The sequence below is a fragment of the Myzus persicae genome, unplaced genomic scaffold, assembly GCF_001856785.1.
Source record: "Myzus persicae strain clone G006 unplaced genomic scaffold, MPER_G0061.0, whole genome shotgun sequence".
Classification (NCBI taxonomy): Eukaryota; Metazoa; Arthropoda; class Insecta; order Hemiptera; family Aphididae; genus Myzus; species Myzus persicae.
The window spans coordinates 123509-139015 of NW_019104127.1; the positions used below are offsets into that span (position 1 = coordinate 123509).

At 28.3% G+C, this 15507-nt stretch overlaps 2 protein-coding genes across 2 annotated transcripts; both read right to left on the reverse strand.

The window, feature by feature from the left end:
- Positions 1–1661: 1661 nt before the first annotated feature.
- On the reverse strand, positions 1662–5940 carry LOC111039032 (upstream stimulatory factor 2). The gene is made up of 6 exons (XM_022322310.1): positions 5785–5940; positions 5463–5686; positions 4867–4988; positions 4552–4686; positions 3629–3807; positions 1662–2900 (listed from the first exon to the last, which is right to left on the reverse strand). The coding sequence occupies exons 1-6, from the start codon at positions 5823–5825 to the stop codon at positions 2870–2872; spliced, it is 732 nt and encodes a 243-aa protein (XP_022178002.1). The 5' UTR covers positions 5826–5940; the 3' UTR covers positions 1662–2869.
- A 3192-nt stretch (positions 5941–9132) lies between these two features.
- On the reverse strand, positions 9133–12952 carry LOC111039029 (signal recognition particle receptor subunit alpha homolog). The gene is made up of 12 exons (XM_022322307.1): positions 12827–12952; positions 12378–12578; positions 12145–12319; positions 11873–12020; positions 11652–11802; positions 11240–11382; positions 11031–11175; positions 10769–10960; positions 10503–10674; positions 9777–9904; positions 9518–9694; positions 9133–9451 (listed from the first exon to the last, which is right to left on the reverse strand). Exons 1-12 carry the CDS (start codon positions 12950–12952, stop codon positions 9326–9328), a joined length of 1884 nt encoding a protein of 627 aa, XP_022177999.1. The 3' UTR covers positions 9133–9325.
- Positions 12953–15507: the final 2555 nt, after the last annotated feature.

Here is a 15507-nt window from a genome sequence, read left to right on the forward strand (position 1 = left end):
CAATTAGAGCTAAGTTCCTCTTATAAAGATTGTGTTAATAATAAATTAAGAAAGTATATTTAATGTATATAAAAAGCTGCTCAAACTAATTTACCTATATTCTTATTGGCTACCTACTTTAAATGTATCCTTTTTTCTTTATGATTGTTATAGTTATTACTTATTAGTTATTACATAAATAATAGATCTACATCTACCTACGATTTTATCAGAGAATTTTAACCTTCTCCTTCAAAATTCAGATTAATTTTAGATGGGCACATTTATACCGATAGGGGCAAATATATTTTAGGGCAAGGGATGCTGTAGCATCCCAGCATCCCAGCCAGTCCGCGCCTGCACATGCCCCTGCACCACCTACGACCCTGGTATATTTGTTAAATATAATGAAGTTTCAAAATGTTTGTTTATTTATAAACACGTTTTTCAAAATTTTTTAATTTGGACATTTCATCCATGTATATTTTGACGTTTGGATATACATATTTTTATTGATTACCATACAAGATATCACGTACCTCAGCGCTTAAGTGAAGTCTAAACCCGTGCCAGGTATATCGTATATAGCCATATAGGTAACAATAGGCACCCACTTAATGTGACATCTGGTTCCAAGAAGATGTTGATACAATGAGACCTAATAAGTAGGGTACCAATTTAAATGCTCTAAAGAACAATAAAAATGCCCTAAAAACACAATTTTACAGTTATATAAAAAAAATTGTTGAAAATGCCTTTCAAAAAACATTATTTCATGTGGCCGAGTGAGTAAGCAACTTAATACATTTAAAAAATGGAAATGTGAATTTTTTTCTTTTAGGATTAAATAAACTTAATCATATTTTTTTATAACATAATAAAGTATACAAAAATAAGAAAAAAAGTCTTGATAACCAAATATTAATTTTTAATGTACCTACTTAAAATATAAAAAAATGCTCTAAAAATAACAAGTTTTATTTTTAAATTCTTTGATATCTAAAACAAATTTTGTGATTAGAAAGCATTGTCTTAGGATATTGAGAAAAAAATGAGATTCACATTGAAATCTGTTTCTTACTAATAAGTATAAGTAGATATTAAGTATTAACATTCTCACATTTAAAATTTTAAAAAATGTAATTTAAATCTGGTAGGCACATTTCTCGACTACTCAATGTTTTTGATTAAGTGAAGTAATGTGAGTATGAACACTAAACTAGCTAAACTGTAACCAAGGTAGGTCGAGCAAACTAGGATCATAAACATGAATTAGGGGGATCGGAGGAGGCAAGTGGGCAATTTGGACCATAGACCAATTCTCACTACTACTAGGCCCTGATAGAACTAGTGAGTTACCGAGCATAACTTGGTAGGCAAAGGCTAATTGTTGGTAGATTAGGTAAGCAATTAAATTTATCTATACCATTTTAACAAGTTTAGGGCTGGTACAATTTCTAAAACTCTGCGGGCCAGTACTTACTCGGCACTGACTATTACCATGGTCATCTCATTGTTTGAAAGTTAAATACATAAGTAGTTTGATATTAACTATAGTTATTTGTAATTAATTGTTTGGAGAAGGGGGTAAAAAAACTGAAATTTTTTTACAAATTTTTATTCTTGCAAATTCTGAATTATATTCAAAAAAACATAATATTAATTTAACCACGCATAAAATATTTACAAAAAAAACCACATTTAATTCCATTTAACATTTTCCTTATAAATAATTAGAAACTACATAACAAAAACACGAAACAATAAACTTGCCAAGATTGGCACTAGAAAAAAAAACAATACCCTTACACATAAATTTAATATTTGACAATATGAAGATTATTTTAATATAATATACATCTTCATTTATTATACAGTAAAAATACAGAATTAATAAAAATAGGTTTAGAGAATTGTAAATATATCATCAATGACATAGTTTTAGAAATTGTTTAATGATATAAAGAGTAGTAGATTTTGTAACAAAATTATTCCAAAAACCTAAACTATTAAACACAATTAAAAATGTATGAATAGCCAATAAATTAATACAAAGTATGTTCTCTTAAATAAATTGAGACACTCAATCAAAATGTTTATGTTACACAAAAAAAGTTTCAAGTTCTTAAAATTGTTGCAGAAAAAAATATAAATAGTATTTCTTGTTAAAAAATTAGCTTCTACAGTTTTATTGACTATTATTACACTTAAACTATATTCTGAGATTTTATTTCTATATAATTTTGGGTACTTCTTTATTTAGGTAAAATATAAAATATAAATTATATAATTATTATATATAACAAAACAGTTCAATTAACATACAGTTTTTATTTTTAGATGAATATTTTAGTTTCCTTAATTTTTTTTAGACTAAACAATATTTGTGATATTAATCTAATTTAAATTTAACTCGTTATTTCATGTTAGGTTCAATTCAGTAGTAACCACTCAAGCTGAATTTTTAAACTCAAATAGAAATCCAAAATTTAATTCAACACAGACACACTTTAATATACTTAGTATAATAATTTACAGTTAAATATTGAATTAAATAAGTAATAGAAGTTAAGTACGAGTCACTAAAGTATAGTAATCAATAGTAATAAATTACTTTTTACCTACAACATTTTTTATTTTTAGTATTTGATCTAAAATTAGTTAAATTTAACCAATCTTTTATGGACTGAATATAAATAATTAAGAATTAGCTATTTATAATACAATATTATATTTAGTATTAAAAATAGCCCATAATATTATTGAAAATATTTAACATTTTAAGCATAGAAAGTAGAACATTGGTCTCTTCGGTATAACAAAAGTTTTAAACACAGTAAAAAAGATAAAAGTTCAAATCAGTTTGACATAATTTAACTTCTAATAATTTTCATGACGAGTCACCATCTCTAGAAACAAAACTAAAACAATAATCATAGTATTAATTAATTTATACAATTATAAAATTATTTGTATAATAAACCTATGGCAGTAGTCAGAACTGATGGTTAACAACTGCGGGTAATGAGTAAAATGTCCACATTTCAGGCTTTTACCAATATTGATATTGATAAATTCTAGGATAATGTATAAAATAGTTCAATCAAACTCCAAATAAGTATTGTACCTTCTAGCTTCTACAAAAAGAGAAGTGGTAAATCTCACTATCTTAATAAATCCATTATAATAAAAACTATGTCAAAAATACAAAAAAAATTCTGAATAGTATACTATAATATAAAGTAAACAAACAACATTTTCAAAAAAAAAAAAATTGTAACCAGAACATTGTATTTTTTAGTATTTTGACATTAAACTAGTCAAATAAGACTAAATTTGACCGTAAAATATTTGTATAACATTCAGATTTTTGTTATTTAAGATTCTTATCACAATAAGTACCTAGATCATTTGTTAAAGCCTGGTGTACAATAATCAATAGGTGTTTAACCAAATTATTTTATAAATTCTAGAATTTTCAAATAATAATTGAAATTTGAACATTTACTGGCAGTAGTCTGCTATATTCTAGGTCCTAATAGTATTCAAACTCATACGCCAACATATGTTATGTTAAATAATCATTTACTTATAAATTTAAATAGCTTACATAACTTCAGCCAACAATTATTATATTAAGATTTATTACCTTTCAGATAATAATCCATGTTGTGATAAAATTCCTCTCAATTCTTCATTTTCTATTCTAAGTTCATCATTATGTCTATTAACGGCCTCCATTTGTTTCACACAATCCATCAATCTTTGATTAGTTGATTTTAATTCATTAATATAATCACATGCTTTTGCTAGAATGCCTCCTTTGCTCTAGAATATATAATGATAATTTATAATACTTATTAATACAAAAATGTAAATATTAATTAATTATTTTGATTTTCATCAAATAGGTATACCTAATTTATTAACTAATAAATAATACTACTGTTAAATTATAAAATAATAATAAATTCAATTTTAACTATTAAGGAAAATTAATGTTATAATTCCAAAGTAGACTAATAATAAATATTTATATATTTTTAAACAAGAGAATTGTACAATCTGTAAATTAGGTTTTACAATAAGCACAAGTGATATTAGGATAGAATAATATAGAAAAGATGAAATAATAAGTAATAAACAACGGGTTGATAATTACAATTATTTACAATTCAGACAGGGGGCGCGAGAGAAGAGACCATCCATTGATGGTACTTCTTGAATAAATATTTAAGCTGGCAATTAACAGTTTACCTTATAGCAGGAATTAAATAACAATTATGAATTTTTTTTTAAATCAATAATGATGGTATTAATATGACCATACTATGAGTAATTAGGGCAATTTTCTTCATAACATTTATTTTAGACATCCTACTTTATACATAAAATAAAAGCCAAACTGATACATCTACTCATTGAAGTGGCATGTAACAAGCATACTGTTTTAAAATGAACCTATTATTCAAATTTGAATAGTATTATTAATAATTTTCTTGTTATCATCCCTTAAACAAAACTTATTTGAAAATTTTTTTAATATATTGTAAAAAGCACCTAAAACTGTACCTGATTATCATAATTAGTTTTGTTTTCTTCAGCACAATCTGGTATAATTTTGCTCATATACATTATCCATTGATTTATTTTATCACGTCTTCGACGTTCTACTTCATTATGTGTCAATCGTCTTTTAGCATCCCTCTTTAAACATAATCAAACATTTTTTAAAGTATTTTAGTTAATTTATCAACAGTATGAATTTACAGCTTACAATATATATAGGCTTTAAAATAATGTTATAATAATAAAAAATACTTCATACTTATTTTACATGTTTAATTATGAAATATATAATATGAACCTTGCATTTCAATTACTTACTGTAACAACGGTACGATCTACTCGTTTTCTGGACACTTCACTATTGAGTGGTACAATTGGTCTTTTAACAGTTGTTGTAGTTGTAAATAAATCATTAATTGGTTGTACAACAAAAAATTGAGCTACAAATAATAAATATATATATTTATACATAAATTATATATAAACATTGTTCGGAACATTCACTAAAAAAATGAATTTGTTGAAGTTCAGTACTCAAAAAAGAAACTAGTTCTAATTCACATTCGTGTTTTTTTAAATGAAGAGTCGTTCATTGAAAAATGAATGAGTCCACCTGGTGGTTCATTTAATTTTTTTACCTATTTCATAATAGAAATTATAATAGAAAATATTATTACATGATATAATTAATCAAAATATTCTTAAAATTTATGGTAAAAATAAATTGAGTCTTAAATTTATTCAAATTCATTAATATATAAATATTATTCATGTTCAATTTGAAAAAAAATGAGTGACGTTGGCGTAGCATTCACTAAATATGAACTTGAGTGTGTGAGCATAGATTCATGAACGACGTTCTTTCTAAGCACTGTACATAAGTAAACTAAATACTAAATGTATAGACTGCTTACTAGCATTATTGTTTGGTCTGAGCTCATATTGTGTAATGTTTGTGTCATTGGTTTTACTCATAACAATTCCAGTTACGTTGCCATTTTCTATGACAGCGGCAGTTGGTTGTTCATCAACAGATTCAAGAGATCCATCATCATCAGTCACAATTAAGGTTTGTGCATTAAGAATATTTGATTCTAGTTTAATAAGTTGACCATTGTTTGCCACTTTATATGTATTACTATAATAAATATAAAAATTATATAATATATTAATTTTATTTAAAATCAAAAGCAAGTTATCTTAAAATAAGTATTGTATATATTAAATATAATTTACCCAACATTTAGAGAATCATTATCAGACATTTTAATAGACATAATTCCAATCAAAGTGAATTATTATGTTACTATCAACCTTATGTTAAAAATTAAATATTATTAGAAAATTTGAAAGACTATAAAAGTAATAAAATAAAGAATAACCGAATAAGAACGAAAATATGGATCAAATAATAAATATAGATAAAAATAAATTACTTTTCAAATAATCTTTAGAAGTTAAAACATAAATATTTTGCTAATTTAAAGTTGATAATATTGATATCAAATCACACCACATGTAATTTTATCATGGATGAATAAAATCAAATATACATGAGACCATGGCTAAATGCGTCTATAGTATTTGCTAGGGAGCCTTAAGGCTATTATTACTATTAACTATTAAGGCTCTCTAGTATTTACTTTTAATTACTATAGCCATGCATGAAAGACAAGGCGTGAAACATTGAAACATGAAGATTAGAGATATCTCTAATCTTCATGCATTGAAACCATTAACGTGGGCATGTCACACGCATAGGCGCAATTAGTGGTAGGGGGAATTGGTTTTATCCGTAGCCCCCACCAGCTCTTAATCATATTTTATTTTCAAAACTTTCAAGAGTTTGAACACACATAATATTATAAATTAGTATATCCAAAATCCACTATAGTATAATCCAAGGTTTAAAATATACATAATCAGGCTGCTCAGACAATGCTACTATCCTAGCCCTACCAGAAAAATTTCTCTAGTTAGTAGTTGTGCCTAGACTCGCCCATGGTATAAAACACGAATTAAGATATAGCTTCCTTACAAATACCATTAAACCAGGTTTTTTTTGTTGTTCCTTGTTTCCCAATTACAGATTCTGCGGTGTCTTGAATAAGGTTTTTACAGTTTTCCATATTTGTTCTACTTCTCTGCCCGACTCATTTGCTTACTTCACCATTAACTTTTCTTCTAGACCTTTTTGAAATTTCTCAACCACCACATATTGTTGAAGTTCACGATTAACTTGATTCATAGTTTACTTACCACAAGAAAGTTGTCTGAATCGCTATCTGCTCCCCTTACGGTTTTCACGTTTAATATACTATTACTAAATTTGCGTTTATAAGTACATGATCGATATATATATATGTTGTCCATCCGGTGATCTCCTTGTACCTTTATGAGGACCGTCCCTAGGGATTTTTTATACTCAGGCAAAACTGAATTTTGCTGCTCCCTTTATCGTAATGATGTCAAAAATGCCACCTCTTTAACAAGTGTCCTTAATGCCGTCGTAGGCTTGTGCCTACGTCGCCTACGCCTTCTTTAGTTGCCCCTGACCTTTGTATATCTCCTTGTGTGGGAACATTGTGCTTTTAACTCTTAGATTTCTTTCTGTGGGCAAGTCTATAAGTCTGCAGCCAGCCTGTCTTCTTTCGTTACGAGCACCAAAAAATATCGTTGATTTACTTATTTGCATTGGGCCATGCTCTGAGCACTTGCCATCTTATTTCTCGTAAAACTAACACTACTAGTTTGTATATCTTTCTATCTCTTTAATTACTGTCCCTAATACTCCAGATTTAAATAAAGTGTGTACATTCCAGGTACTAAAACGTCTAAAACGTAAACCTGATTTCCAATTTTCCAGTCTAAAGTCCTCTGATCCTCAATTCCGAGGCAATAATATGTTAGATTCCTGAATAAGGTTTTTTTACTATGCAGGGTTGTTAGCCCTGCGCTTAACCTTCAACCTGGAGGGCCAGACTTCCTCAACCAATTAAGGTCAGGGGAACGGATATTGCAATGTGCCGGAACGCGTTGGACGATGGGGATGCCACTTTCCCGACGACAGGAATACACTGCACTCAGATCTTGGTGTACAGACAGTCGTTGAAATGGCCACATCCTACTACAAGCTCTGCAGCCTCGCGAACCATTCAAATCCACTTATTTTTGCACTTAACTCAGTTAACATTATTGGTAATCCGCCGAGAAGGTTTAAAAGACGCTGGCATCGTGACTTGTCGATAGTATCTGGGCGTTACCCAGACACGTAGTCAGACATTTTTCCATAGGGTCCCCTAACTGCTTTTTGTACCCCCTACCACATCTCACCTCAAAACCTTACAAAATCTATAAAAAAAAAGGCAGGTACTACATTTTAACAATGTATTTAGTATTGGTTAATAAATAATAAGTTTAAGAGGACGTTACACCTGCATGTTTGGTCTCCGTCTTACAAATGTAAAACATTGCGAAAAATATTTGAGCAGGTAAAAAGTTTAGATATTAAAACGATAGTCATATGCCCATATCGGCTCATACACAGTTCTATAAAGTACATTCGCCGATCGCCGACTTGCATATTTGCGTTTGAACAAATTTCCAAGAAACTTCACTAATTTGCAATCAGTTTTCAATAATGTCTACAGTATAATTCGTCGTTTATATAATGGAAAATATTAAAATATCCTACGTATATTCTATTAATAACTTCGTTAGCGACGGTCTTCCTACGGTACATTTTTTATGGAACCGATGGTGGCGGTAAAACGGTTCGTTTATTTTTAATTTTTGTCTTTTTTTATGACTATATTATGAAACATTTTTTTAAAAAATTTTATTCATACTTACTTCATTACCTATAGTGAACAAATGTCAAGAGAGAGTCTGAACAACCCCTTCCGTGTGTGGACACCACTGTTTATGAGTAATCGAGTAATCAAAATATACCACCTATGTATGTTGTTACACAGTGCATTCACTCATTGGTTGTCTATTAGTATAAGGTCTATGAAGTTTTGGGGAACACTACATATTACATGGATATAGTTTATAATATTATTTACACAAAGGTTATAATTACATTTATTTAATTAAAGATCATTTTTTATCGAATACCCTTTAAATCACTATTTTAAAATGTAGGCCACATAATATACTGTAATTTTTAATACAGTAGACCACAGCATTCATTGGTAGACCGCATAATGGGTGATAGCTGTTATGACTTACAACTTATACCTTAGTAATAATATTAATAACATTGATCAGACTTAATTTCGATGATTAAAAATGTTTTAACTTTAACATTATAAGAAACCTTTGGGTAACAATGTAAGTGGTAACATACTAATTTTACCAATTATAGTGTTGATTAAGGTACGAATTAATAAAAAAAAAATGTTTTGTTTTAAACTTTATTTAAGTTAATTTATGTACTAAAAATTATGGACAGAGTATTAGTATTATGTTAGTTATAGGTATAGTATAATTCAGGATTTATAAATAAAATAGAAACAAATAGATTGGTGCCCATATTTTTTTATTACCAAAAATACAATGGAATGAAAAATAACAAATAATACATAAATATTAAGTAGGATGAACATTCACCACATATTAAAACATAAAATACTTTAGAACATTCATTAAATAACTAATAAAAAAACCAACAAATTATCACCAGATTACAAAGAAATACATAGAGTTCAAATATTATAGGTCAATCAAGTTATTAAAGATACTGTTTAAATGTAATGTGTAGCAATCAATATTTTCATTTCATTAGAGCAGCAACCACTGCTTTTGCATTCAGTGACTTGAGATCTGTATATGTTTGACCAGTTCCCACAAATACTATTGGCTGACCTGTGATGTATGTCATTGAAATAGCAGCTCCAACCTAGAATAAAATTATTTTTATTATTAAACTTATTAGAATTTCTATTATTAAAATTAATTAATTTACTTTGTCGTCAATTGTGTCAAATTTTGTGAGCACAATTCCATCAATCAAATGTGGAGTAACCGAAGACGAATAATCAGCTAAGGCTTGATTAAATTTCACTAGCTGATCAACTGCTTCATTGCCAACCAATGCTTCACCAACAAATAATACCATGTCAGGTTCATTCACTTTAATTAACTAAAAATCAACATACAATAAATATTTTGAACCTCATAAAAATAGACTTAGCATTGTAAGTTTTCATTAAACAATAAACTACTTTGGTCAAAGCTCGCATTAATGGTTCGTTATCTTGCATTCTTCCAGCTGTGTCAACAAGAACTACATCATACTTGGCTTCCTTGGCATGATTTATAGCTTCCATAGCAATGCCAGCTGCATCCTTTCCTGTAATCAACATAAACTTACTGATTGGTTATATAATTATTTTATGTTACCTTTATTTCTTACATTTAATATTAAGCCATTTGGTTTTAATATAAAAGTAAATAACAGTATATTGTACAGCAGTAACATATTATATTAAAGTGAAATTGTATAAAATAAAGAAATAACAATAAAATACTAGGTCTACGCATGATAATCAAAATGTTCTTAGGCTACCACATACCATTGTGGTTAAAATGTAGAACGGGTAGAAAATAGGAAGAGCACTGTCGAATATAGTTAGGAATACATATGCTGAGCCGTTCTGATAAACACTACAGTGGTTGCTTTAATGTAGCCATCAATCAATCGCAAAATTAATCGATGACTAGAGATAACAATTAATGTTAAGATACCAAGTACCTCATTTATAGGCCTGTAATCGTGAGCTGGATAGGCAATAATATTTTTAACATTAACCCCCAATTATAGTTTAAGGATATGCATCTTAGCATAATAATAATAATAATAATAATAATAATAATAATAATAATAATAATAATAATAATAATAATAATGTTATTAGACATACAAAATAAAAGTCATATTAAATACTAACCATATCCTTTTTCGTATAGTTGTACCATTTGCTGATCATTATGTTTTTTTGCTGGGTGAAGTGCATTCAAATGTTTCGTATGAGTTCGTAATTGTTCAACAGCACCTGCTCTAAACGTATCACAAGCTGCGATTAATACTCTTAGATTATTTTCAATCAACCAAAAACAGATCTGTAAATATGATAATAAAATAAATAGATAATCTTATTAGTTAAAAAAGGATGCAATTAATTCTAAATAATAGCAATTTTTATTCAACCCATACTTTTGCAAGATTTGTAGATTTTCCAACACCATTCACTCCACAAAATGCCATAACATAAGGCTTATCATTTTTTTTAGCCATCATTGCGTCACGCAAAATATCAATCCTACGTTTTGGTGACAATATTTGTACTAGAGATTCTATCATAGTATTTTTTACTGTTGACGCCACTGATTCAAATGAACCAAGAACCTAAATGAATGTAAATATACATTTAAAAATGTTTTATCATTATATTTTTTGTGAAAAATGATATCATTACCTTTCCTTCAAGTTTGGAGGAAACAGAGTCACAAAGCTTAGTTGCTATTTCAATAGCTACATTTTTTGTAACTAAGTGTTCTTTAAGTTTTTCTAATACTGGATCCATATCAGTAGCAGTCAAGTTTTTCCTTCCAACTAAACCTCTAAAAAAGTGGATTAATGTTGATTATAATACATTCACAAAAATATTGAAAGTAGATCATTTACTTGAACATAGAGAATACACTTTTTTTACTATCATTCTTCCTCTTGCGTTCAGCAGCAGTTTCAAATTTTTCATCAGACTCTTCTTCATCACTGTCACTATCAATTTCTATGTCTTTAATACTTCCAACCATTTGTCCAACAATCTAATTATAAATATTATATAGGTATTTAATATATTTATTTTGTTAAAATAATAAAATGTATAGTTTAAGAGTTAAATACTATTGTAACTTGTCGCATCGACACATCCTCACCACTAAACGGCCACTGCAAGCATTTGTTTTTTTTTTATAACGATTGCAGTGGGAGCTGTCTAGCGGTGGGAATGCAACAATACGAGTTATGGTCGACCAAACCGTTCATAACAGCAATAAAATAAAACTCAATTCAACATTGATAAATATTTATTTACCTCATTGTTTGTTTCAATTTCAATAGGACTATCTGCATTATTATTTGGCTTATCTTTTGTATAATCTAAAGAGCTTATATCCTTTGACGCTCCACCTAACGGCCATGTACGTGGTTGCTTAGTTGCTTTGGGAGAAGGTTTTGGCACTTTCCTAAATCATATAAGTACATTGATTATTTCTAAAAATATAAAAGTACAAACCAAATGTTTTGAACACTTACTCTTTATTTTTTTTTAGTTTATTAGAATTCATAGCACCCATTTTTTGAGCCATTTTTAATCGGTTTTGAGTGATTAAGTCTTCCTCGTTAAACGAAACACCATTATGATTAACTTCTTTATCATTTTTTTGTGTTTCAATAATTTTTACTAGACATTAATGATGAAAATATTAGAAGGTGAAAATTGTTTAGGTATTTATTACTTTCTTGGCTTTAGATTTAGAAAGTGTCTTAATTCAGCAGTGTACATAAAGTTAAAGATTCAAACTTACAGTTTTTTTTATTTTCTTTATCATCCCCTTTTCGTTCAATCATAGAGGCTACAGTTTTTTTTGATTTTGTAGACTCATTGAATGTACGCATCTGCTTTGGAATACAGGCTTGAGCCTTACCCCATTCTTCAGCAGACTTGAGAACTTCTTTGAAATTTTTACTGAATTCAAATTCCTAAGTTTATATTAAATTATTAATATTAATAGTAAATAAATACACAATAATACTTTACCATAAAATAGTTTTTTCGAGCCAAGTCATTTTTATACTTATCCCTAAATTCTAGCTGTATGTCATCCAGAAATTTGTCTACATAAGACAGTTGTAGTATTTTTTGAAATGCTATCACAAATACCAAATCAAACTCATTATCCAATCTATACTTCAATGACAGAGAATCTTGCTCATAATTGTTGTTACTACTAGTCCTTTCCTGAAATAAGTACATATATTTCACAATAATATGGATATATTTAAACTGAAAAAAATATGATATGTACTCTATTTTTCTAAATTAAAATTAAAACAATTAAATATGAAAATGATTTGCAACAATTTTGCATCTAATAAAATTCTTTATAAACATTTTTACAGCTATACGTCGACATGCTTTAACAAAATTACAAGTTTAACATAATATGCTCAATCTTATTGTTGTGACTAAGAACATTTATTATTTACCTGAAGAATAACAGTTTTGATCAACGAATTTACCGAGGGTATGAAAAACTGACTAATTTGACTGGTGCTTTGGAAACACCAAAGGACGATGCCGCCTTTGCTGAATATTGTAAAAAGGTCTAACATTTTATTAATACGAACACGGAACAACAAAAATTTATAAAATTAATAATATTTCATCACAGACGAGACTGGCGCAAAGTGCAAACCATTAAAGCTATTTCATCAATTTACATTTACTTTTGTATTTATCACGTATTGGTGTTCACGTAATCAATTTCACTTGTAAAACAGCTGAGTAAATGAATGCATGTAGAGTATAATATGAATAATATGAAACGTGTAGTTACCAATTGTGATGTTACCGTTTGTTTGGTTATGGAATGGTAAAAATGCCAAGTGATAACAAACCACGTCGACCACATTATAGATACTACAGAATGGATCATGATTCATGGCAGATATAAAGATAAATGATAATATAGTATTCATCATGATATTGATATAATGATGTATTAATATATATATTTAGCCATGGATATAACTAAGTACTAACTTTTGTAAGTTATATCATGCCATCATGGTATTCATTATTCAAATCCTTTTAAAATGCCAGTTTTGGAATGGTTGGAAATTAAAGTGGGTCAATCATAATTTATTCAAAGAGAAAAACTATTATTTATGATTTATAATGTGCTAGAAAAATGTGTTTTGTCACAAATTTAAAACGAGTTCAAAAAATTTTTTTTTTTTATGAATGAAAAAATCTACTATTGAGAATACGTATTTGACAGGTTTAGATACTTTTTTTTAATGGGATATATTTATTAGGGCCATATGTAACTATAGGTTCCATATTATGACAATAATATGTACAAACAAATATTACAATTTGAGATCTTAACTGGTTTAATATAAAATAGATCATGTGATTAAAAAATAATATTTTTTAAAAGTTTGATGCATACCATACGGTATACACCATGCACGAGAAATGAATTGTAACAACTAGCTGTGACCGCGGGGAAACAAGTTAAACGCAGATATTCAGAAACCGACTTTCACTTAGGTAAGTACTAAGCCACATAGGTTTCATTACGGGGTTTATCAAGGGGTATTAAGAAATTAATATTGTGCAACAAATAAAACCATAAAACAATAATATCAATACTCAATATATTTTATTCAATTTTTTATTCTAATACAAGAAATATAAACATCGATTTTGAACATTTTTCATTTTGATTTCAAGCCTTATTAGTTAAATAGTTAGTCGATAAAAAGTTTGAAAAAACTTGTTAATATAACATGCGATATTGAATGATTGGAATACGATATAAAATATCAGGCTTCTTCCGTTTCTAGATAAAATTATCCTCTACAATTTCTATAATAGGTATGTACACTTTAAAAACCTTCGATAAGCTGTATTACTTGAAGTACGAAACCATGTTATAAATAACTGATAATTAGTTCGTGATTTAAATTGTGATAGTAGAGAGCATTAGCGTCTTTTTAAAAAGGCTGCGAGTCAATCTCGTATTCAAACTTTAATCATTTCGGTAAAGGTCGTCAGGCAAATACGGGTGTGGCGCCCTCTTAAAGAATAAAGACTTAACAATATTGTATAATATGACAAAAGACAAGATGTTATATACACTACAATTAAAATTTGTTTAGAATGATATATACTACAACTACAGCCGTAGTCATTCTTTCTATAGCGGTGTTAACAGTTATACTCATCACGGACCAAAATGAACGAACCTCGCGGGCAAATGAATATTAAGAATCAAAACAGTGCATTAAAAACAAATATTAAAGACTGTTGTCTACAATATCAGTAATCCTGAACTCATAGCTTTATGAACAATATATAGATCATGAAACAATGAATATTTTATACTTATACAGCACGAAAGGGTTATAAAAATTTAAAATGTTATTTAAATAATTGAGTTAAATTATAGAAAAAAATTTGAAGGGGGGCATAAGTGCCTGCAGGAAAATGAGTTTAAGGAATGAAATAAAAAAAGGATAGAATTCAATTCTAAAAATAAAAATGGGAAGGGGGACATGGGCGCCCGCAGGGCAAATGCATTTTGAGAAACTAAAAACGAAAAATATATAAAAAAATTTGCAGTAAAAATAAACAATAAAGACTGCAGTCTATAATATCAGTATGCCTACACTCATAGCGTTATTTACAATAATTAAATCATAGGAAAATGAATATTACAAGGGACCAGCTGTTTATCAAAATTTAAAAAATGTGAATAAAAAGTTGAAATAGGGTTAAGTTATAGAAAAAAAATCCGAAGGGGGACATGGGCACCCGCAGACAAATGCATTTTGAGAATCAAAAAAGAAAAATATATAAAATAAATCAAGTAGTATTCAATTCTAAAAATAAAAACGGGACGGGGGCATGGGCGCCCGCAGGCAAATGCATTTTGAGAAACAAAAAAAGAAAAATATATAAAAAAATTTGCAGTAAAAATAAACATTAAAGACTGCAGTCTATAATATCAGTATGCCTAAACTCATAACTTTATTTACAATCATTTAATGCTGGTTATCAAAATTTAAAAATGGTATTTAAAATTCATCGAGTATTCAATTTTAAAAATAAAAATGGGAAGGGGGACATTGGAGGCCGCAGGCAAATGTATTTTGAGAAA

What these genes read in the sequence shown, in the direction of transcription:
- LOC111039032 (XM_022322310.1), bottom strand. Translation starts at nt 5,825, where the DNA reads ATGTCTATTAAAATGTCTGATAATGATTCTCTAAATGTTGG. An exon ending in CAGACCAAACAATAATGCTA is followed by an intron (nt 4,989 to 5,462) that starts GTAAGCAGTCTA and finishes TATTATTTGTAG; the next exon opens with CTCAATTTTTTGTTGTACAA. An exon ending in TAGATCGTACCGTTGTTACA is followed by an intron (nt 4,687 to 4,866) that starts GTAAGTAATTGA and finishes TTATGTTTAAAG; the next exon opens with AGGGATGCTAAAAGACGATT.
- LOC111039029 (XM_022322307.1), bottom strand. Translation starts at nt 12,952, where the DNA reads ATGTTAGACCTTTTTACAATATTCAGCAAAGGCGGCATCGTCCTTTGG. An exon ending in AAATTGAAACAAACAATGAG is followed by an intron (nt 11,383 to 11,651) that starts GTAAATAAATAT and finishes ATTTATAATTAG; the next exon opens with ATTGTTGGACAAATGGTTGG. An exon ending in TTGACACAATTGACGACAAA is followed by an intron (nt 9,452 to 9,517) that starts GTAAATTAATTA and finishes ATTTTATTCTAG; the next exon opens with GTTGGAGCTGCTATTTCAAT.